The following is a 24,161-nucleotide window of genomic DNA, read 5'->3' as shown; positions in this document are numbered from 1 at the left end:
TTGATTCCCTGCTGGACTTGACATGAATGAGGTGGGAATGGTCTGTTGAGATTCTCCTGTCATGAAGACACATAAAGCAGCAGTCTCACGTTAGTTACTGCAGCAGTCTGCAACACAAGGTCACATGTGGTAAACTGTGTGTAATAATTGTAATAATAATATTAAGGTGTCATTTAAGAAATCTGTACATTCAGTGAAGGTGCAGACTAACTTGATTGTGAGTTCATGCTGCTTGTGAATTTATTTAACGTACATGTTTGAAATTTTTAAAAGTGAAGCATTGTTGTCAGTGTGAAGCTCGGCAAATATGAAAATAATGTCAGTGATTTTCAGAACAATGTCTTTGAACAAAACAAATTATTCGTTTTGTGTTACAGAATGAGAATCACACTTTATTATGAATTGCAAACTAGTTTGTCGCCTAAAACAAGAATGACGGTAAATTCAACTTTATCTTACTTCATTTTCAGCACGTATATACACATTGGAACTTTAAGATATTTGTACTTCATGTTAACTGTGATGTTATACACTGTTATCATTACTGCCAACACATCACTCATTGTGGTTATCTGTATGAACAGAAGCTTACATGAACCTATGTACCTTTTTCTGTGCAGCTTGTTTGTAAATGAACTGTATGGTAGTACAGGGTTGTTTCCATTCCTTCTGGTTCAGATCCTCTCTGACATTCACACTGTTTCTACTTCTTTTTGTTTCCTGCAAATTTTCTGTTTGTATACGTATGCAAGTGTGGAATTTTTCAACTTAGCCATCATGTCTTATGACAGATATCTTGCTATCTGTTGTCCTCTACAATATAACACACGTATGACGTCTAACAAGGCATTAATCTTTATTACTGTGATATGGTTGTACTCGTTTGTGAAATTTCTTATTACTTTATCCTTAAACATCCGTTTGCCACTTTGTGGAAACATCATAAACAGTTTGTATTGCAATAACTACCTAGTTGTTAAACTGGCGTGTTCTGAAACCAAAGTGAATAACATTTATGGACTTTTTGGTGTTGTTCTTACCATCATAGTCCCTCTGTTTCCAATCCTTTTCTCTTATATGAAAATTCTTAAAGTTTGTTTTTCTGGTTCTGAACAGACCAGACAGAAAGCCGTCAGTACCTGCACACCTCACCTTGCTTCCCTCCTTAACTTTTCTTTTGGATGTTTGTTTGAAATACTTCAGAGTAGATTTGATATGAGCAGTGTTTCCAGTGTGCTGAGAATCATTCTGTCGCTGTATTTTCTGATCATACAACCACTTCTGAATCCTATCATGTATGGACTGCAAATGTCAAAAATACGAAATACATGTAAACACCTGTTCTGTTCTAAAATGTGGGCTTGCCATAGAGATATTATGTAGGTGTGTTAACAAAAGAATCAGTAAATATTTCACAATATATTGTCTTAAAATGTTCAATTAATTAAAAAAAAGAGATGTGAATCTGGCTAGTGTGGAAGGTAGTGAACTGAAATAATGTTCTGGTAATGAACTTAAAGAAAACATGTAGTCGGTAGGAAATGTTGACTGCTTGATTACTTGTAGCTTTTATCATTATCATATAGAGGAATATGGAATGTGCTGTTTCTGAAAGGTGAGGAAAGTATGTAACTTGTATAATCTGAGTGACAATGGACCAAATATGAGCTGCTTTATAGACTCATTCTATGCCTACAGATGTGCATTTTATTTAACAAAATAAGTTCACTATCCAAAAATAATGAAGGAAGTACAGGCTGAGAATGCCATCATGTGAATTCATCACTGTTCCATCCATCAGTGAGTCCACTGCCATCTCTGTGTGGACTCCTGGAAGTCCATTCTGACTACCAGGCCCTGTCACCAGCTGATCAGCCATCAAGACACAGTTTGCCCCAGAAACAGGAAACTTAATTTAAGATTTAGCTTGGAAACAAGGTGTTAAATGTGTGATTTGAATGACAAGTTCTGATCAATAATATTACCTAAATACTTATAAGTTGTGACCATTTCAATTTCGACTGCTTGGGCAGTTGAGATCTTTGGAAGATTAGATGGCAACTATTTGCCATTTAAAAATAGCATGAATTTGTATTTGTCTGCATTTAACACCAACTTAAGTTGTGTTAAATGGGACTGAACAACATCAAAGGCAGACTGCAGGAATTCAAGGGTTTGTCCCACTGAAGGAGATGAGCAATAAATAAATGTACCATCTGCATAAAAATGGAATGCAGCATTTGATAAATTACCACAACAATGATTTACATATATGGAGAACAGCAGTGGTCCCAGTATGGACCCCTGAGGCACGCCCTTTGATACAGGGAGGAAGGAAGAGGAAGAACCAGCAAACTGGACACATTATGTTCTTGCTGACAAGTAATATGAAAATCAACTCACAGCATGCCCAGATAAGCCAATACTATAGAGTCTATCTGCTGAGGTAACATGGACAACTGTGTAAAAATTTGGAGGATTTGTTGATTAAGATATATCAGGCTTTGGTTCAGAGTCTTTAAGGAGGTTTCAGGAGTTCTTGAAACGGTTGTAGAGGCCTTTGAGGAGGTCCTAAAAGTCCTTTGACAGAACATGAGAAGGTTCTCGGGGTTGATGCAAAGAAGATTCTAAGAATTATTTATGGGGTTTTTAAAAAGGTTCCAGTTGTAATGGATGTAATGGAAGTGATGCTTGTGGTGTGGAGAATACATGGGTCATGACAGCAAAAGGTTCTACATGAGTCCATGATGTGCTGCTTGCAGTCTTTGAAGGGGTTCTAGTGGTCCTTCCTGATATGGTTGTACTTGCAAAGGTTCCTGGTGGAACTAAAGAGGCTTAAGAAGTTAAAAAAGAGACTCAAGAGATGCTGGAGGAAGTCAAAGTGGTCTTTAAGGAATACCAAGTGGTTGTTTAATAAACTGTTCAGGTTGTATGATTAAGAAAGCAACACTCATCACAGTGGTAGAAGTGAAATTATGTCAACGTGTTTATACATTATAATATAGTATATCCTAATGGAGTTCATGTTTAATATGGAACTGCAGTGTAGGTTTGATCATCTCTTTTCGTAATAAAATGTCGTAGAGTTAGGAACAGTAAACCTGCCTGTTTCCGGGTCCCTCTGACTTTGATTTGATTTTACTTACAGTCAAGTCCTTCACTTCATAACAAAACATCTTAAACGACACTCATGAAAACTTCTACACAGACTGAGTTTATTCTCAGATGAAGTTGATGTAAACCCCTCAGAGGCTGCTGGTGTTGGGGAAAGTTAGATCACTGTACCAAGTCCCTCAGGTCAAAGGTCATTTCATCATGTCAACATGTTTGTCCGTGAGGCAGCTTCACATTAGCCACAGTTTCCACTAATTCCCTTTGAAGCAAATTACAGTCAGAGCTGTGAACCAGTGAGACCAATCAGCCTGAGCAGACCTCAGCACTGGTTTCACTGGTCCAAAGAGGGCTGAGGACCATAATGACCTCCCCTCAGACTCCTCAGATACTGACAGATACTGAAGTTTGTCAACAGTTTGACTTGTTGCATTTCATTTTTGAGTGAATGATGAAATTAACAGCAACACTATAATTTATTTTAAATCAGGATAAACACCGTGAGATGAATCATCTCATTTTTAAGGGGGTCCCAAACAAACACTCAAAACAAATGGAAAATGGTACAAGACACTGATATATAACACAACGAATAACAGACAAACAACAAACAACAAACTGAATGACAAAGAGAAAAAAAGTGTTACAACCTCAAGGGGAAAAAAACTAACCAGTCTATAGATAAAGAAACATAGGTAATCTGTTTAGATTTTTAGATCATTTTTAGATAAACAAAATGATGACAGAGAGCAGATATTTGCAGATAACTTATGCCAATCGGAAGGAGCCTGAAACATAAAAGCTAAGGGACTACAAAGAGGATCTGATCAGAACGTCTTAGTGAATAATTTGACATATAAGGAACAAAAAACTGTTTTAGACAATAAAGATATTTAGAGTTAATGCATTTAAAAATAAATTGGTACCAGTGAAATTGATGTCTTATATCAAGATCTGAGGGTGTCTAACACTGTGCAATGGTGTGTAAAAAAGAACAACCCAGTACAAATATGCAGTGTCTGTTATATATAATACAGAGGGGATGAGATCAGTTTTAGAAGCATTATGATAAACAATGTCAGTGTAGTCCATTATTGGTAATATAAGTTGTGAAACAAGTCTCTTTCTAACATTAAATGTAAAGCAATGTCTGGAACTATACAGAACACCAACACCAAAATTTACTTTTTCATGACATGATCAGTGTGTGGTTTAAAGGTAAGTTCAGAGTCAATCCAAACATCTAGATATTAAATGTTTTCTACTTTCTGAAGAAATCTACCATCATTACAAGTTAAAAACCAAAGAGTTGGATTTGAAGTAGAGGTTCTGTCTCACACCAAGAAGCACTGAATGGATTTCTGATGCACTGAGTTTGTTAGCTGACAACCAAGTTTGTGGGGTATTGAAATCAGATTGTAGGGCCTCTTGAATTTGTGATATAGGAGCTTTTGATTTAATCTATGATGATGCATCATATATTATCAGTTGATATATTTGGTATCTCAAATCTTAATTCGAGTAACAGGTTTTTCATATTTGTGGATTGCTCCCTGTCTGTTTGTGGGCAATGTGACATTTGTGACTTCCCTCCTATTTGTTTGTGGATTTTTGTCCAATTCGTACCACAGCAGAGCTGTAGCAAAAATCCACAACTGTAAGGTGCAGTTATTAGCTAAACCAGCAGGTGGCGACATTCCCTCACATGAGCTGACAGTACTACAGTCTGTACTGGAAGACGCTTAAACAAGAGTCTACCAAGCATCCACATTCATACAAGAGGAGACAACAAGGAGAGGGACAGAAGCCTGGCTTCAACAATAAAAAAACAAATAATACAATAAAAAAGCTGTGTTTGTGCTTGTATCTTGCACACACCCACCTGGCTGCCAAATACACTTAAGTGTACTTAAAATGTAAAAGAATAGCAATAAGCGCATTTAAAGCACATTATTGATGCATTGAATTTAGATTTAAAAAAGTGTATTTATTTTGTGTTTTAATGTACTGTGTTAAAGTGTACTTTAACCCAGCTGTATTTGAATACTCTTATAATAAGTACATTAAGATGTGGTGCCTTTATAGTTATACTTTCATGTATTCATTAAAAAGTGTACTACTTTTTAATACCAAAAAATGTACAAGTATAATACCTTTAAGCACACTTTAATCATTTTACATAAAAATATGCTGTTAGTACACTGGAATGCAGTATCCTGAAGTGGGCTTTATGTAATATATGTGAAAAGTACTTTATACACTTTTACAAAGCTATCTTTAAATACTACTGACAGACAACACTAATGTGTATAAATATCTATTTTACTAAGTATCATGTAAATAAATACAATACTAGTGCATTTTGAATTTATTGTGGCACACTTTTAAGTACATTGTTTGAATAAACTTAAAGTTAATTTTAATCAAGTAGTGTTTATTTGTACTTATGAAAAGTGATTCAATATGGACTAGTATTTTAGTTGCAATTTAATGCATTAATTATAAGTGTATTATATGTTAATACCAAATAGTGAACAAAAAGTGCATTAGTTTTAAGAACACTTTGATCATTTTACATCAAAGTATGTATGTTGTAACATATATTAATCATAAATAAATGTGTACTGGAGCTGACCCTAGCACTAGCTGCTAGTTTGGTTAGCACTTTACAGTCTATGGTTAACTGTGATAATGCTAATGCTAATTTTTGCTACCAAAAAACAGGCTTAAAACCATTAAAACAAAATGTACTTAACAGAAAAACTGAAAAACAAAAAAAACTGATCTGACTCTAAGATCAACTGATCTTAGAGGGTCTTTTAGAACAACCAAATGCTGAACAAGACTTTTTTAGGCAACCAATATGTTACAATAAACTTAAAACTGAAAACACACTATGAAATATCGGCAGCTACGCCTAAACTCTGTGAATCTGGGGTTATGCCATGGTTACGTTACGAAATCAATGTTGTTGCTGTGGTGGTGACTTGTCAATCACAAGGTAGCCACACCCTAAAGCATATGCTGCTTTATCATCTATTTTACTTTTAACAAGACCATAATTTACAAATTGAAAATCATAGTGTAGTGAAGAAGACTTGAAACCAGTGATTGAGACTATAAACTCATTAGGAAAGTATTTACTGACGTAATTAATCAAGTGAGAAGTAGGGTCATTTTCTTATAGATTTCTATACAATTGGACTTCTTTTTGCAACCACTGGAGTCGCCCCTGCTGGCCATTAGAGAGAATGCAGATTTCGGGCACAGACTGTTGTTCTGTCTGCTCATGTGAGGGAATGTCGCCACCTGCTGGTGTAGCTCGCAACTGCACCTCACAGTTGTGAATTTTTTCCACAGATCTGCTTCAGTACGTATTGGACAAAAATCCAAAAAGAGTTAGGAGGGAAGTCACAATGTGTGTGGATCCACAAATACTTAAATATCCCTTTACATGTATTTTGGTGGTGAAACTATTTACATTTACAAAAACTATATCATTTTTTAATGTGAAATTAAAATATGTGCTACTATACAAGTAACCCGATGAAAGGGGCTACATGCAGAGGTTGTGGGATATATGGATGCTTTGAAACCCAACATCTAAGCTGACAAAGAAACAATTACTAGCTCAGTGTTCCAACATCCGCAAACAGCAACTGCTATCACAACTAGAGATTGATGAGGTACAATGAACATGCTACGGCAGGGGGAGCCAGGACGACAGGTCAGAGGGGAGATATCATCATCCTCCCCACACTCCGAGATTGGGTACCAAGCCCCAACAAGCCCTTAACACAAGGGCGACTGACCTAAGAATGACTATCATGACTAAGCTGGACACCCGGTACCCTTGTAGCCGATTACCAAGGCTAAGTGACAAAGTACCCTCTGAAAGTCTGCTAGAGGACATGAATACAGCACTACGTACTATCCCTACTACTCTCCCTACATCCCATATGTAGAGACCATAACTGGGACCATAACTGAGACCAATCAGCTGATATACACCACAGCAACAATGATCCTAGAGATGCTCGGCTAACACCATAAACCACAAAGAGCATTACCCCCCATGGAGAAGGAGGCTGGAGGCCAAGATCAAGGCGACACAGAGAGAAGTTAGTCAACTCTCAGAGCTACAGAAAGATGTGGGGACAAAAGTGATACCTGGGAAGTACAACAAACTGTCAATATGTGACGCACTGGAGATTGCCAAGCTACCTGCCTGAAGAGATACACAGGAGAAGCAGAAGCCAGGAGAAAAAATAGGATAACATGACAACAGTCAATAACATGAAAACAGATCCTTCCAGCGCTGAGACTGAACAATACTGGAAGGAGGCATCACATAACACCAATGCTCAGTGGCTAGTGGACCTAAGAGCAGACCACAGCAATCTCCCAGAACAAGATCCAGTAACCATTACAATGGCTGGACAGCACCGGGCTCGGACATGATCCACACCTACTGGCTAAAGAAACTAACTGCACTCCATGAACGCCTGGCAGCACAAATGAACCAACTGCTGATGGATGGGACCCACCCAGAGTGGTTAACCCACAGGTGGACAGTCCTGATCATGAAGGACCCCCAGAAGGGCACGATCCCATCCAACTACTGGCCAATAACCTGCCTCTGTACAACATGGAAGCTCCTGTCAGGCATCATAGCAGCTAAGATGAATAGGCACATGGCCCAATACATGAGCAGGGCCCAGAAAGGAATTGGTAGCAATACCAGGGGAGCTAAGCACCAGCTACTGGTCGATAGAGCAGTCACCCAAGACTGCAAGACCAGGGAGGCCTGGTCTGCCAGACCTGGATGCCTGGATGCCTGTGCACAGGTTGGTCTTGACTACAGGTCTTGACTACAAGACAGCTCATGACTCAGTGCCACACACATGGATACTGGAATGCTTGGAAAGAGCCATTAAGAGCCTTCATCAAGAACTCAGTGGGGCTGTGGAAAACAACTCTGGAGGCCAACTCAAAGCCAATTGCACAAGTTACCATCAAGTGCGGCATATACCAAGGTGATGCACTATCCCCGCTGCTGTTTTGCATAGGCCTGAACCCCCTCGGCCAGATCATCTCAAACAGTGGCTACGGATACCGGTTCTGAAGTGGAACAACCATCAGTCACATCAAGCTGTATGCCAGGAATGAGCGAGACATCGACTCCACATCACCAGGATCTACAGCAACAAGCAGAATGTCATTCGGACTAGATAAGTGTGGTCAGATGGTATCGAAGAGAGGGAAGATGATCAGAACCGAGGGGTTGAACTACCAGAAGGCAGCATTGCAGATGTTCAGGACAGCTACAAATACCTTGGGATCCCGCAGGCAAATGGGAACTTTCGCTGTGGCTGACTTCCTTGCAGCCTCCTCAAATACCTACACAGAGTAAGGCAGGTCCTGAAAAGTCGGCTGAGTGGGAAGAACAAGATACGGGCCATCAACACGTACGCCCTGCCAGTCATCAGACACCCCGCTGGTATAATAAGCTGGCCAAAGGAGGAGATAGAGGCCACTGATATCCAGACAAGAAAGCTCCTCACAATGCAGGGAGGGTTTCATCCCAAGTCCAGCACCCTGAGACTGTACACTAAGTGGAATGAGGGAGGCCGAGGACTGGTGAGCTGTGACCCACAAACTGGGAGAGTGGCTCCAGCAGATTCCTGGTACATCTGAGGTCTCTGTCCAGAGAAGCGCAGTCCTAGGAACAGCTAAGATACTGCGCAGAACCCTCAAACTCCCAGAACTCTGGTAGAGGACCCGAGCTTGAGGAAAACACACCACCACCCCCCCATGGGAGGGGTTGAGAGGGGGAATTTTTTTTGCACCTTTAAACTGACAGAGTGTCAATCAATAAACTGGTATCTGCCCACATATTAAGGTGGGGCTGGCCAGTTGAATTCATCTGAAAAAGTATAAAAAGCAGTAGATGTTACTGCAGCTGACAAAAGTGAGTAAGGCAGTCTGTAATACAGTGCAAATGTTTAACTTAGTGAGGGCAGGGAGATGGTCAGTTGAGCATACTTGCGTTTCAGTTTTTTATCTTTACACTTGATTTATTTTGGGGTCAATAATTAGAAGCAAACTCGATGTTTTGTCTCCGAAAAAAATTATGGTGAATTCAACGTTATCTTATTTCATTCTTGGAGCTTATATGCATGTTGGAGGTTTGACATATTTCTGTTTCATGTTGACTGCGATGTTATACGTTGTTATCATTACTGCCAACACATCACTCACTGTGGTTATCTGTATGAACAGAAGCTTACATGAACCTATGTACCTTTTTCTGTGCAGCCTGTTTATAAATGAACTGTATGGTAGTACAGGGTTCTTCCCATTCCTTCTGGTTCAGATCCTCTCTGATATTCACACTGTTTCTGCTTCTCTCTGCTTCCTGCAGATTTTCTGTTTGTATACGTATGCAAATATACAGTTTAGTAATTTAGCCATCATGTCTTATGACAGATACCTCGCTATCTGTTGTCCTCTACAATATAACACACGGATGACGTCTAACAGGTCAGTCATCTTTATTATTGTGATATGGTTGTACTCATTTGTGAAATTTCTTATTACTTTATCCTTAAACATCCGTTTGACATTGTGTGGAAACATCATAAACAGTTTGTATTGCAATAACTACTTTATTGTTAAGCTGGCATGTTCTGACACCAAAGTGAATAACATTTATGGGCTTTTTGACACTTTTCTCTCCGTCGTAGTCCCTCTGTTTCCAATCCTTTTCTCTTATATGAAAATTCTTAAAGTTTGTTTTTCTGGTTCTAAACAGACCAGACAGAAAGCCGTCAGTACCTGCACACCTCACCTCGCTTCCCTCCTTAACTTTTCTTTTGCATGTTTGTTTGCAACACTTCAGAGTAGATTTGATGTGAGCAGTGTTTCCAGTGTGCTGAGAATCATTGTGTTGGTTTATCTGCTGATCATTCCACTTCTGAATCCTATCATGTATGGACTGCAAACGTCAAAAATACGAAATCTGTTCTGTTCTAAAATGTTGGCCGGTCATAGAGATACTATGTAGATGTGATGAGAAAAGAGTCAGTAAATCATTCATTTGTAACACTTTGCATTGAAACATTTAGAGATTTGAAAAGTACTGACAGTGTCTCACTGCCAATGAATAATGTAGATTGTGATGTATTGAAATAAAGTTCCAGTAATTCATTTAAAGAATTTTAAGAGGTCAAGGTGGATGTTGGACATTGACAGACTGTGTGTGTTTGTGTCTCATGTTTCAAGTAACTGCAGACGTTTTTTGTATTAAACCAACACCATGATCTTTCCCTCACCTTAACCAAATGCTGCCAGAGTCTAAACAAAACCATAAAACTGTTTGATAATGATGCAGTCACTACAAGCTGATATTGGACTGCAATATCAGATATTTTGGCAGGCAAACATTCCCGTCTCAATTCCAGAGAAACACGACTGTCTCGTGAGAGCAAAAATGCTCGATATTTGCAAAACATGGCAGATCCTGTCACTGTGGACAACAACATTTCAGCATTGAGAAAAACACACCTGTGTATTTTTATTGCTTGTACCTGCTGTATGTATATAAAGTAACTTATCATATTTTACCCGTACAATATTTATTTCAGCACTCCATTTGTATCCTGTTTACAGAAACAGTTTCACCTGTATCATGTTCCTTGATATCATAATTTCTCTACTGATCCAGCTGTCTACTCTGGAAAAAAGACACCAATTAAATGTATGTTGATCTTGGAAACTTCAGAAAAAGGGTTATTTCAAAGTGAGATTTTCCTTATCTTAATTGAAGGTCTAAGGATAGAACAGTTGTATGTTGTAAAGACTGTAAAGACCTCTCAGGAAAATTTGGGCTAATCTAGTAATTTTGGGCTATAAAAATTAAATCCGACTTGACAGCTGTGTTTGTGGTGTAAAGTCTTACTCTTCAAAGTCCTAGTTGTTATAATAATCTGAAAAGGACAAGCAGTGCAGAAACATTTATAAGGCCAAAGTACAGTATAAAATTTCACAAATAGTAATAACTCAAATCAATCAACAGAATCTCAAAACTGCCCTAAATTTGGGACAAATAAATGAACTTCATTACTTTCCATAGCAGTTTGTGAAAAGTGTACAAATCATGTTCAGTAGAAAACTGAAATGACTTCATCTCATTTTTATCTCACGACTGTAATAAATTCTTCCATTATTTAGGATTTTGGATTATGTGTGTTTATTTCACTGATGGGAAATAAAACTGCATTACTTGTTTGTAATTCATCAGACAGACCAAAATTAAACTGAACATTTGATAATTATTTTGTAAACTTTTGCATTAAATGTCCTACCTTTTGATACAATGAGTTAACTGTAGAAATAATTTCATTGACACACTCAACTGAGGAGTCAAGAGCATACATTTATTTCTCATGAACAAATCTGTTGGATGATCTACCCTTCCCAACACAACTTAAAAAGCAGACTCTTACATATGATGCGTATTTTGGACATATTCAATCCATACATTACAGGGTTGAAGAGTGGCTGGCATGTGAGAAAATACAGTGATAAAAATATTTGCAACATCAATCAATCAATCAATCAATTTTTATTCATATAGCACCAAATCACAACAAAAGTCATCTCAAGGCGCTTTTCACATAGAGCAGGTCAAGACCGTACTCTTTAATTTACAGAGACCCAACAATTCCCCCATGAGCAGCACTTGGCGGCAGCGGTAAGGAAAAACTCCCCTTTAACGGGTAGAAACCTCAAGCAGAGCCCGGCTCTTGGTGGATGGCCATCTGCTTTGACCGGTTGGGTTGAGAGAGAGAAAGAAAGAGGGAAGGGGGGGGGGCAGAATAACAACAATCACAACAACAACGACAACAGCAGCAGCAACAGCAACAGCTAGGGAAGGATGCCAACAGGACTGGGAAGGACTGCGAAGGCTCAGCCCAGAACCCAGGGTTTCCTGCGAGATGAGAAAGCACAAAAAAAACTCCGGGGAAGAAGCAAAGTTAGTGACATGCATTGATGTTACATGAATGCATACAGATGGAGAGGAGGAGGAGGAGAGAGGAGCTCAGTGCATCATGGGAAGTCCCCCGGCAGTCTAGGCCTATAGCAGCATAACTAAGGGCTGATCCAAGGCGAGCCTGGTCGGCCCTAACTATAAGCTTTATCAAAAAGGAAAGTTTTAAGCCTACTCTTAAACATAGAGAGGGTGTCTGCACCCCGGACTGAATCCGGTAGATGGTTCCATAGAAGAGGAGCCTGATAGCTGAAGGCTCTGCCTCCCATTCTACTTTTAAAGACTGTAGGAACCACCAGTAAGTTGCATACTGGGAGCGCAGTGTTCTAGTGGGATAATACGGTACTATGAGCTCTTCAAGATATGATGGTGCCTGACCATTAAGGGCTTTGTAAGTTAGGAGAAGGATTTTAAATTCTATTCTGGATTTTACAGGAAGCCAATGCAGTGAAGCTAAAATGGGAGAAATATGATCTCTTTTTCTAGTTTTAGTCAGTACACGTGCAGCTGCATTCTGGACCAGCTGGAGAGTCTTTAGAGACTTGTTAGGGCAGCCTGATAATAAGGAATTGCAATAATCCAGCCTAGAAGTAACAAATATGTGGACTAGTTTTTCTGCATCTTTCTGGGACAGGATGTGCCTGATTTTTGCAATATTACTTAAGTGAAAAAAGGCGGTCCTTGAGATTTGATTCATGTGGGAGTTAAAGAACATATCCTGATCAAAGATAACTCCCAGATTCCTTACAGTGGTGCTGGAGGCCAGGGTAATGCCATCCAGAGCAGCTATATCATTAGATAATGTGTTTCTAAGGTGTTTAGGGCCAAGCACAATAACTTCAGTTTTATCTGAGTTTAATAGTAGAAAATTGCAGGTCATCCAGGTCTTTATGTCCTTAAGGCATGCTTGGAGTTTATTTAACTGATTGGTTTCATCTGGCTTCATTGATAAATATAATTGGGTATCATCTGCATAACAATGAAAATTTATGGAGTGTTTCCTAATAATATTACCTAAAGGAAGCATATACAAGGTGAATAGAATTGGTCCAAGTACAGAACCTTGTGGAACTGCGTGTCTAACCCTTACCTTGGGGCCCCCAGTACTAAGCTCTGCACCATGGGGCCCCCAGCACTAAGCTCTGCTCCATGGGATCCCCAGTACTAAGCTCTGCACCATGGGGCCCCCAGCACTAAGCTCTGCTCCATGGGGCCCCCAGTACTAAGCTCTGCACCTTGGGGCCCCCAGTACTAAGCTCTGCACCTTGGGGCCCTGGTACAATGCGTTGCACCATGGGGTCCCCAGCACTAAGCTCTGCTCCATGGGGCCCCCAGTACTAAGCTCTGCACCTTGGGGCCCCCAGTACTAAACTCTGCACCTTGGGGCCCTTGTACAATGCATTGCACCATGGGGCCCCCAGTACCAAGCTCTGCACTATGGGGCCTTCAGTATTAAGTTCCACACCAAGGGGCCCCAGTTATAAGCTTGTGGACCAGCCTTCCTAACCATCTGAGTGCAGCAGAGAAAACCTAAAAACCTTTTGTCATCCTAACTCTTATCATTTTCTTTATGTTGTGTGTTCTATGTTATTAATACTGTAGTACTTTGAGTTTCACTATTAATGAAAATTGCAGTACAAATTAAATATATATAATTATTTTTATTATTATTATTATATCAAACACACACACACACACACACACAGTGTCCTTTCATGAATTTGACAATGACGTCAGTCTGCTGTTGTGGTCGTCTGTCATAAATCTGTACAAGAAGCAGAGTTTCAGCTCAGTTCGGAGAGACTCGGTCTGATTAACACAGTGTCATAAAATATGTTTAATTTTGTCACATATAAGGTCTTGATCATGATCTTTTATACTCAGTCAAATATGCAATATTGTTTGTGTTCTTGATGGATTAGCTTCATGTTTTGCTGACAACAAGTTTCACTTTTGCAAAGTTTCACTTTCCGTGTCACAGTGTAACATTTTTGCAACTAGTTCATCCACTAAACAGCGTTATGATTTCTTTACGAGCAAATGTGAGGTTAAGAATAAACTCGACACAGGTTTCATATCTCACACTTAGTGCATACTTTGATTCTGGGGATTTAAAATACCTCTTTTTCATGATGGTCATGTCTTTATATATGTTAATAGTTGGTGCCAATGTTTTCCTCATTGTGATTATCTGTATGAACAGAAGCTTACATGAACCTATGTACCTTTTTCTGTGCAGCCTGTTTGTAAATGAACTGTATGGTAGTACAGGGTTGTTTCCATTCCTTCTGGTTCAGATCCTCTCTGACATTCACACTGTTTCTGCTTCTTTTTGCTTCCTGCAGATTTTCTGTTTGTACTCTTATGGGAGTGTGGAGTTTACTAATTTAGCCATCATGTCTTATGACAGATACCTCGCTATCTGTTGTCCTCTACAATATAACACACATATGACGTCTAACAAGGTTGCCATGCTTATTGCTGTAACGTGGTTTTACTCATTTCTCATAGTTGTTGTCACAACATCCTTGAGTTCCTCTTTGCAGCTGTGTGGGAACATCATTGACAAACTTGTCTGTACAAACTACGCCATCGTTAAACTGGCATGCTCTGACACCAGAGTAAATAACATTTATGGACTTACTGTTACTTTACTCACAGTCTTTGGTCCTGTCATTTTAATTTTTTACACATACATGAGGATCCTTAAAGTTTGTTTTTCTGGTTCTCAACAGACCAGACAGAAAGCTATCAGTACCTGCACACCTCACCTTGTTTCCCTCCTTAACTTTTGTTTAGGGGCTTGCTTTCAAATAATAATGGCAAGATTTGATGTGAAAATTGCACCAAGCATGTTAAATATGTTTTTATCATTATACTATCTTATATTTCAGCCACTGGTCAACCCTGTAATGTATGGACTAAAAATGTCTAAAATCCGTACCCTATGTAAAAGTATGCTCTATTGGAAAGTGTAGATCATCTAATACATGTATTTAGCTTGACTGATAATATAAGATAAATGGCTATGTCTGACTAATTGTATGAAGAGTAATAACGTTTGTTGTATGAACAGATATGCAGATATGAGATATGTACAAGTTATTAAATGTCTCAATGTCAAATATTGTTTTAAATTGTTTAATTTTTAATTAATGATCTTATCACCTTATACCAGCTGGATTTTATGCTTTCAATGGAGACATGAGTAGATAATAGCTGCAGTGCAACAGTTTTCATTGAGACCCCTCCAAAAACAAAAAAGTGTTTATAGAGAAAGGGTGATGCTGCTATTTTTAATGATATAATTCAATGTAAACAGGTTTCACTTGGTGAGTTTAATTCCTTTTAACATCTCTGTACTGTGGTGAAAACCTCATCAAGCATTTTCTTAGTTGCTATCTACAGGCCCCCAAAATACTGTACACACTTCATTGATGACTTTTCTGAAATGCTGTCAATAGATGTATTGATTTTAATTCTTTTATTTTAACTGGTGACTTCAATATTCATACAGACAATCTTAATGACAGCACTGCTAAAGAACTGTCATACACTAGATTTGGTTATTAGTAAGGGCCTTAGTATTCTGCTGTGAATGTTAAGGATCTAGCTCTGTCTGATCACTTCTGCATTTTTCTTTGATTCATTAGTTTCTCCAGTTATTCAGACTAGACCTTAAACTGTCAAAAAGGTACATTACTGAGAACACCAGTGCTCTATTTATGGAAGCTCTATCTAATTCATCAATCAGAAAAGCAGGGTCTGTAGAAGATTTTCTTAGTCATTTTTATTCCAAAATACTCAGGGTTTTGGATGCAGTGGCACCTGTTAAGACTAAAATAATTTCTGGCAAACAGAAAGCACCATGGAGAAATGCTATAACAGCATATGAGAAGAGAGAATGCAGGAAAGCAGAGCCAAGATGGAGAAAAACTAAGCTTCAGATTGACTATGACATCTACAAAGAGAAACTTGTCTCTTCGACTCTGAGTTATGCAGGACTAGGTATTCCCATTCCACTAGTATCATTAATGGAAATATAATCATGCTCTATTTGCCACTCTTGATCCCCTACTGCAGTCATCCTCTGACTTTCTGTCAGCTAAAAAATGGAAGGAGTTCTTCCATCACAAAATTGAAAATATCAGACCAAGTATTAGCTCCACTCTGCCCAGCAAAAACACTACAACCATATCACCCTCTGCAAAAAGAATGGTCTTTATGTCTGACTTTACTGCAATTAATAACAAACTCTTGAAGAAATAGTGCGTCATTGTCAAATTCATGAATTTGACAATGACGTCAGTCTGCTGTTGTGGTCGTCTGTCATAAATCTGTACAAGAAGCAGAGTTTCAGCTCAGTTCGGAGAGACTCGGTCTGATTAACACAGTGTCATAAAATATGTTTAATTTTGTCACATATAAGGTCTTGATCATGATCTTTTATACTCAGTCAAATATGCAATATTGTTTGTGTTCTTGATGGATTAGCTTCATGTTTTGCTGACAACAAGTTTCACTTTTGCAAAGTTTCACTTTCCGTGTCACAGTGTAACATTTTTGCAACTAGTTCATCCACTAAACAGCGTTATGATTTCTTTACGAGCAAATGTGAGGTTAAGAATAAACTCGACACAGGTTTCATATCTCACACTTAGTGCATACTTTGATTCTGGGGATTTAAAATACCTCTTTTTCATGATGGTCATGTCTTTATATATGTTAATAGTTGGTGCCAATGTTTTCCTCATTGTGATTATCTGTATGAACAGAAGCTTACATGAACCTATGTACCTTTTTCTGTGCAGCCTGTTTGTAAATGAACTGTATGGTAGTACAGGGTTGTTTCCATTCCTTCTGGTTCAGATCCTCTCTGACATTCACACTGTTTCTGCTTCTTTTTGCTTCCTGCAGATTTTCTGTTTGTACTCTTATGGGAGTGTGGAGTTTACTAATTTAGCCATCATGTCTTATGACAGATACCTCGCTATCTGTTGTCCTCTACAATATAACACACATATGACGTCTAACAAGGTTGCCATGCTTATTGCTGTAACGTGGTTTTACTCATTTCTCATAGTTGTTGTCACAACATCCTTGAGTTCCTCTTTGCAGCTGTGTGGGAACATCATTGACAAACTTGTCTGTACAAACTACGCCATCGTTAAACTGGCATGCTCTGACACCAGAGTAAATAACATTTATGGACTTACTGTTACTTTACTCACAGTCTTTGGTCCTGTCATTTTAATTTTTTACACATACATGAGGATCCTTAAAGTTTGTTTTTCTGGTTCTCAACAGACCAGACAGAAAGCTATCAGTACCTGCACACCTCACCTTGTTTCCCTCCTTAACTTTTGTTTAGGGGCTTGCTTTCAAATAATAATGGCAAGATTTGATGTGAAAATTGCACCAAGCATGTTAAATATGTTTTTATCATTATACTATCTTATATTTCAGCCACTGGTCAACCCTGTAATGTATGGACTAAAAATGTCTAAAATCCGTACCCTATGTAAAAGTATGCTCTATTGGAAAGTGTAGATCATCTAATACATGTATTTAGCTTGACTGATAATATAAGATAAATGGCTATGTCTGACTAATTGTATGAAGAGTAATAACGTTTGTTGTATGAACAGATATGCAGATATGAGATATGTACAAGTTATTAAATGTCTCAATGTCAAATATTGTTTTAAATTGTTTAATTTTTAATTAATGATCTTATCACCTTATACCAGCTGGATTTTATGCTTTCAATGGAGACATGAGTAGATAATAGCTGCAGTGCAACAGTTTTCATTGAGACCCCTCCAAAAACAAAAAAGTGTTTATAGAGAAAGGGTGATGCTGCTATTTTTAATGATATAATTCAATGTAAACAGGTTTCACTTGGTGAGTTTAATTCCTTTTAACATCTCTGTACTGTGGTGAAAACCTCATCAAGCATTTTCTTAGTTGCTATCTACAGGCCCCCAAAATACTGTACACACTTCATTGATGACTTTTCTGAAATGCTGTCAATAGATGTATTGATTTTAATTCTTTTATTTTAACTGGTGACTTCAATATTCATACAGACAATCTTAATGACAGCACTGCTAAAGAACTGTCATACACTAGATTTGGTTATTAGTAAGGGCCTTAGTATTCTGCTGTGAATGTTAAGGATCTAGCTCTGTCTGATCACTTCTGCATTTTTCTTTGATTCATTAGTTTCTCCAGTTATTCAGACTAGACCTTAAACTGTCAAAAAGGTACATTACTGAGAACACCAGTGCTCTATTTATGGAAGCTCTATCTAATTCATCAATCAGAAAAGCAGGGTCTGTAGAAGATTTTCTTAGTCATTTTTATTCCAAAATACTCAGGGTTTTGGATGCAGTGGCACCTGTTAAGACTAAAATAATTTCTGGCAAACAGAAAGCACCATGGAGAAATGCTATAACAGCATATGAGAAGAGAGAATGCAGGAAAGCAGAGCCAAGATGGAGAAAAACTAAGCTTCAGATTGACTATGACATCTACAAAGAGAAACTTGTCTCTTCGACTCTGAGTTATGCAGGACTAGGTATTCCCATTCCACTAGTATCATTAATGGAAATATAATCATGCTCTATTTGCCACTCTTGATCCCCTACTGCAGTCATCCTCTGACTTTCTGTCAGCTAAAAAATGGAAGGAGTTCTTCCATCACAAAATTGAAAATATCAGACCAAGTATTAGCTCCACTCTGCCCAGCAAAAACACTACAACCATATCACCCTCTGCAAAAAGAATGGTCTTTATGTCTGACTTTACTGCAATTAATAACAAACTCTTGAAGAAATAGTGCAGCATCTTATCGTAGCTTCCACATGCTCACTGAATACTCTGCCTGCAAGCTTTTTAAAACAGGTTTTTAGCACAGTTTTTTGGCAGTGGATTTGTTCCATATTGTAAATGACTCACTACTCTCTTTCCAGCATCACTAAAAACTGTAGTTGCCCCCCCCCCCCCCCCGGATGCTTCAATACTAAACAACTATAGGCCTATCTCAAATCTTTCCTCCATGAGCAAGATTATTGAGAAAGTATTTTTTAATCAAATCAGTCATTTCTGTCAACTGTCCTGGTGTTATTGGATCTTAGTGCAGCATTTGACACTGTGGATCATGATATACTTCTACCTCTTCAGGTCATATTTAGAAGGCAGGGGATATGTAGTCAGCATTTGCAATTATGAATCCAAAAGAACTGCTATGACTTATGGATACCAAATCGTGGAGGTATTTAAACAGACAGACGACAGCAGATCAGACACAGATTGACTTTCCTGCTGCATCAATACATGATGACATGAGGAACACGAGGAAATAAATGAGGTTAAAACAATGATTAAACTAACAAAGGAAATAAATCTGCACAGCTTCTAGCTGCTGCCAGCAGCAGGATCAGAACCTTAGAGAGCTGATCAAGTCCTGAGAACTGTGTATGATGATTTTTTACATGATTAAAATTAATGATTTAATTTCTGAACAATATTTAATAAATATTCTTTGATATTTTTGAGAGTACAGTGATCAGGTTTCCATACTTTCAGCATTAAAACCCCGCTGATTTGACCTGTTACTCCATGACTGAACAAAATGATTTTAAAGAAACCAAAGCTGTAATTACCATTTGAGTTATTACAATGTTTTTAAGAACTTCTTTTCAGCACAGTGTCATAAGTCATGTATCAAAGTTTGAAGTCGATACCATTAACGCCCTCGGAGGAAATAGCTTTTGTTCAGAGGCCGAAATTGAGGCAAAGTCTTATTTTGAAATGCTAATTGCGCACTTCCTGTTGGATTTAGGTCAGGGGTGTTAGCGTATGATTTGTAGGTCTTGAGACGAATAATTGAGTTTTGGTTCTCTCTCCAGCCTCCCTGGCGGCATCCTGCTGCTGCACTGCACAGTCCAGATAATTGCTCCCATTAGCTTAACAACAGTCCTTAACAGTCCTTCCATGGATGTATACAGAGTCCTTCAGGCTGCTACAACAAGCCAGCTGTTGCATTGGCTAATGCAAGGAGCTATCTACTGCTGCTACTCTGCTTTACAGTGGAGAGAATTGAGGATGAATTCTGGAAACTATCATTGGACCAACTCGATGTCAATATTGCATTCTGGTTGTTGATTGGTTAGGGAGGCTGTCCTCCCTTAGAGCATCATTTTATGTGTCTCTTCCAAGGAAGAGAGAAAAAATATATTGTAAACAATACAGAGATTTGCTAATGGTTTATTTCAACCAAATATTCTTTTTATATTTTGATCTCCTTCTTGCCTCTCAAAAAATAGAGGATCAACCTCCTCTGCCTCAATGGACCAGCCTCCACTGTGTGTGCCACACACCCCTCCCCCACTTTCTTCCCTCCTTTCTCTCTCCCACTCATTTGGAGAGGAGGATGTTAAAGTACTCTTCTTGTGAAATCTCCTCATGAATCCCATTACTTTGACCAAATCTTACATAAAAAATCACATTTTTTTGTGGGAAATTTCATCGCGAATCCATTGATATAGGTTTGAAAGTGGTCAGACTTATAGTTTAGATGTCAGAAACCTCAGTTTGACACAAAGTCCATGCCCAGAGATTGCCTCCCCATTGGTTTACATTGTAAGGTGTGATGTAGCACTACAACTTTCAGGGCTTATAAAATCTAAACCGTTCGAGTTATTACAAAGTTTTTAACAACTTTTGTTCAGCACAGTGTCATAAGTCATGGATCAAAGTTGGAAGCCGATACCATTAACGCCCTAGGAGGAGATAGCGTTTGTTCGGGGTCCAAAATTGGCGCAAAGTCATACTTTGATGGGCTTATTGTGGACTTCCTGTTGGATTTAGGTCAGGGGTGTTGGTGTATGATTTGTAGGTCTTGATGAGACGAATAATTGAGTTGTGGTTCTCTATCTCTGTATCTCTGTACGATATTCCTATGGGACGTGGCGGCCATATTAGTTACATAGGTGGCGCTCTCTAGCACATTTTGGCACTTTATGTTACATTTTATCAAATTTTTCACCAGACCTGATGTGCGTGCCAAATTTGGTGAGTTTTTGAGCATGTTTAGGGGGTCAAATTTAGGGTTTAAATGGCGTGATAAGAAGAAAGAAACAAACAGAACAGATACAAGAGGGTCTTCATCCCTTTGGGCCTCAGGCCCTAATAAAGAAAGAAAGAAAGAAAGAAAGAAACAAAGAAAGAAACAAAGAAACACACAAAAAACAATAGGGTTTGTTTTACAGTAGTCCTCTGCCTTTTGGGCTTGGTCCGTAATAAATTAATTCAATACCAGAAAATGCTCTTTACTAATATGCACATGTTTGTGACAAACAGGTGCTTAAGTAATTCTCACAAGGAAATTTGAAACATTTGACTATGATCAACAGTATCACAGAATCTAGATTAGTGTTGAAACAGTCAATTAATTTACAGTAAATCATCTATTCTGATACATGATTGATCATGTCAATGTTGAGCATTTTCTACTATGAAAGGATTTGCAGCTTTTCTCTGTTTTACATAATAACATTGTAGAAGGTTAACCTCTAACTTCCAATTTGAAATTTTGTCATGTAATAGTTTTTTTTGTGTGTGTTTTTTTTAATAATGTCTTTAAATAAGAAAAAAAATCTTGTACCTGCAGTCATACTGTGGCATTATATATGCTCTTGTTCCTGTAAAGTTTGAATGCACAACTTTCACACTTTTAGGATTTTAGACTTTCTCCTAGATCAAATGAAAAGATAAAAACATCACAAAGCAAAGCATAACAAGATCACCTGTCACTGACTGCAAAGAGATGCATTTGGTCATAATTTGTTTGGGGAGAAAAATCAACCCAAACCTATGTTGATGTTGTCCGACCTGCATGTTTAATAACCTTACTGTCCACACGCTCACACTAAACTAGACACATTGTGACTGTTGACACTGGTGGAGTTATAGGAGATGTTCATTTATTGCTTTTACATGTTAGCAAAGCTGAACTGAATAAATGTGTCGGCTGCCCTACACTTCACCACACAACAGACGTTTACATATCAGACGGATTTTGGACATTTTTAGCCCATACAGTACAGGAGTGAAGAGCGGCTGGCATGTTAGAAAGTATACAGATAATAAAATATCCAACATATCTGGTAACATTTTTTTCAACATAAGACGTGTTTACATGTATTTCGTATGTTTGACATTTTCATTCCATACATGATTGGATTCAGAAGTGGCTGCAGTACTGCGAAATATAATGACAGAATGACTTGCAGCACATTGGGCAAACTGCTCAATTCAAACCTGCTCAGTAATATTTGAAAACAACACCCAAAAGAGAAGTTGAGCAGGGAAGCAAGGTGAGGTGTGCAGGTACTGACAGCTTTCCTTCTGGTCTGTTTAGAACCAGAAAAACAAACTTTAAGAATCCTTAAGTACGTGTAAAGAATTAAAATGAGAGGAATAATGACTGAAATAACAGTGTAAATGAGTCCATAGATGTTATTGATTGTGGTGTCAGAGCATGCCAGTTTAACAATGTGGTAGTTTCCACAGTAAACTTTGTTAATGATGTTTCCACACAGCTGTAAAGGAGCACTCAAAGATATCAAAACAAGAATTGCAAGAAAAGAGAATAACCACGTTACAGTGATAAGTGTGGCAACCTTCTTAGTGGTCATACGTGTGTTATATTGCAGAGGACAACAGATAGCGAGGTATCTGTCATAAGCCATGAGGAATAAGTTTAAAAATTCAACACAAACATAAGAATACAACCATAAAATCTGCAGGAAACAAAAGAAAACAGAAACAGTGTGAATGTCAGACAGGATCTGAACCAGAAGGAATGGAAACAACCCTGTACTACCAAACAGTTCATTTACAAACAGGCTGCACAGAAAAAGGTACATAGGTTCATGTAGGCTTCTGTTCATACAGATAACCACAATGAGCAAAACATTGGCACAAACTATTAACATATATAAAGACAAAATGATCATAAAATACAAATATTTAAAAACTCCAGTGTCAACATAGGCAGCAAGTGTGAAATATGAAACCTGTGTGGAGTTGATCATGATCCTTCTGACTCATAAAAAGCAACATTTCACAGGGTGTAACATTTAATGTCCTTTAAGCCTACACTTGTTCAGGACAATGCATAACTAAAGCATTAAACACATACAGATAGCATTCTGTCACCACCATCCCCTCGTGTAAAGTCTGTGTAATACTACGGTAAGACACTCAGACTGTGAGTTCTTCCTGACTGAGCTGAAACTCTGATCTGCTTCCTTTAAACTTTTCAAACTTAAACAAAATGATCATAAAATACAAATATTTAAAAACTCCAGTGTCAACATAGGCAGCAAGTGTGGAATATGAAACCTGTGTGGAGTTTATCATGATCCTCCTGACCTAAAAACTTGTTATGTTACATTTAGATTTCTAAAGGCTTAGTTTTCCTTTAAACCTACACTGAGCTAAAGTATTAAACACACAGAGAGCATACAGTTAAGAAATGCATCATCAAGAAAACAACAAACATTCATTCACATATATAAAATCTGTATCAGACTAGGGTTAAGATATTACACACTGTGTGAATCCAAACATTCACCTGCTGCAGGCAGACTGAGTCCCTCCTGACTGAGCTGAAACTCTGCTTCTGCTTCTTTTAAACTTTTCAAACAGCAGACGCCCACAGCAGCAGACTGACTTTATTATCACAGGCACCAATGGTTGATACTGATCTCTGATTCATGTCGATAAAAGAGCCACCTTTTGTTTTGCACAAAGTGAAAATATAGCTCACCGAAAAAAAATGGCTCATGTTTAAAATAATACATGTAATAATACATGTTTTTAATATAGGAACAATATTAAATCTGCTATTGCAATGACGGATAAAATTGTCTAACTATTTGACCAAATCGTGGCAAAACACGACAACAGATCAGACTCAGATCGACTT

At 38.2% G+C, this 24,161-nt stretch overlaps 5 protein-coding genes across 5 annotated transcripts; 4 read left to right on the top strand and 1 right to left on the bottom strand.

Annotated features, from left to right (window-relative positions):
- The first annotated feature begins 432 nt into the window (after window positions 1-432).
- Window positions 433-1,383, top strand: LOC122984165 (olfactory receptor 11A1-like). Its single transcript, XM_044354492.1, has one exon. It carries the CDS (start codon window positions 433-435, stop codon window positions 1,381-1,383), a length of 951 nt encoding a protein of 316 aa, XP_044210427.1.
- A 7,787-nt stretch (window positions 1,384-9,170) lies between these two features.
- On the top strand, window positions 9,171-10,293 carry LOC122983777 (olfactory receptor 1038-like). The gene has a single exon (XM_044353887.1). The coding sequence runs from the start codon at window positions 9,245-9,247 to the stop codon at window positions 10,175-10,177; it is 933 nt and encodes a 310-aa protein (XP_044209822.1). The 5' UTR covers window positions 9,171-9,244; the 3' UTR covers window positions 10,178-10,293.
- A 1,235-nt stretch (window positions 10,294-11,528) lies between these two features.
- On the bottom strand, window positions 11,529-23,395 carry LOC122984164 (olfactory receptor 11A1-like). The gene is made up of 4 exons (XM_044354491.1): window positions 23,373-23,395; window positions 22,448-23,272; window positions 13,603-13,607; window positions 11,529-11,693 (listed from the first exon to the last, which is right to left on the bottom strand). The coding sequence occupies exons 1-4, from the start codon at window positions 23,393-23,395 to the stop codon at window positions 11,581-11,583; spliced, it is 966 nt and encodes a 321-aa protein (XP_044210426.1). The 3' UTR covers window positions 11,529-11,580.
- On the top strand, window positions 14,185-15,141 carry LOC122983775 (olfactory receptor 10A6-like). The gene has a single exon (XM_044353883.1). The coding sequence runs from the start codon at window positions 14,185-14,187 to the stop codon at window positions 15,139-15,141; it is 957 nt and encodes a 318-aa protein (XP_044209818.1).
- Window positions 16,757-17,713, top strand: LOC122983774 (olfactory receptor 10A6-like). The gene has a single exon (XM_044353882.1). It carries the CDS (start codon window positions 16,757-16,759, stop codon window positions 17,711-17,713), a length of 957 nt encoding a protein of 318 aa, XP_044209817.1.
- Window positions 23,396-24,161: the final 766 nt, after the last annotated feature.

Source organism: Thunnus albacares, chromosome 6 (genome assembly GCF_914725855.1).
Source record: "Thunnus albacares chromosome 6, fThuAlb1.1, whole genome shotgun sequence".
NCBI lineage: Eukaryota > Metazoa > Chordata > Actinopteri > Scombriformes > Scombridae > Thunnus > Thunnus albacares.
This window is presented reverse-complemented; position numbering and strand designations above follow the sequence as displayed.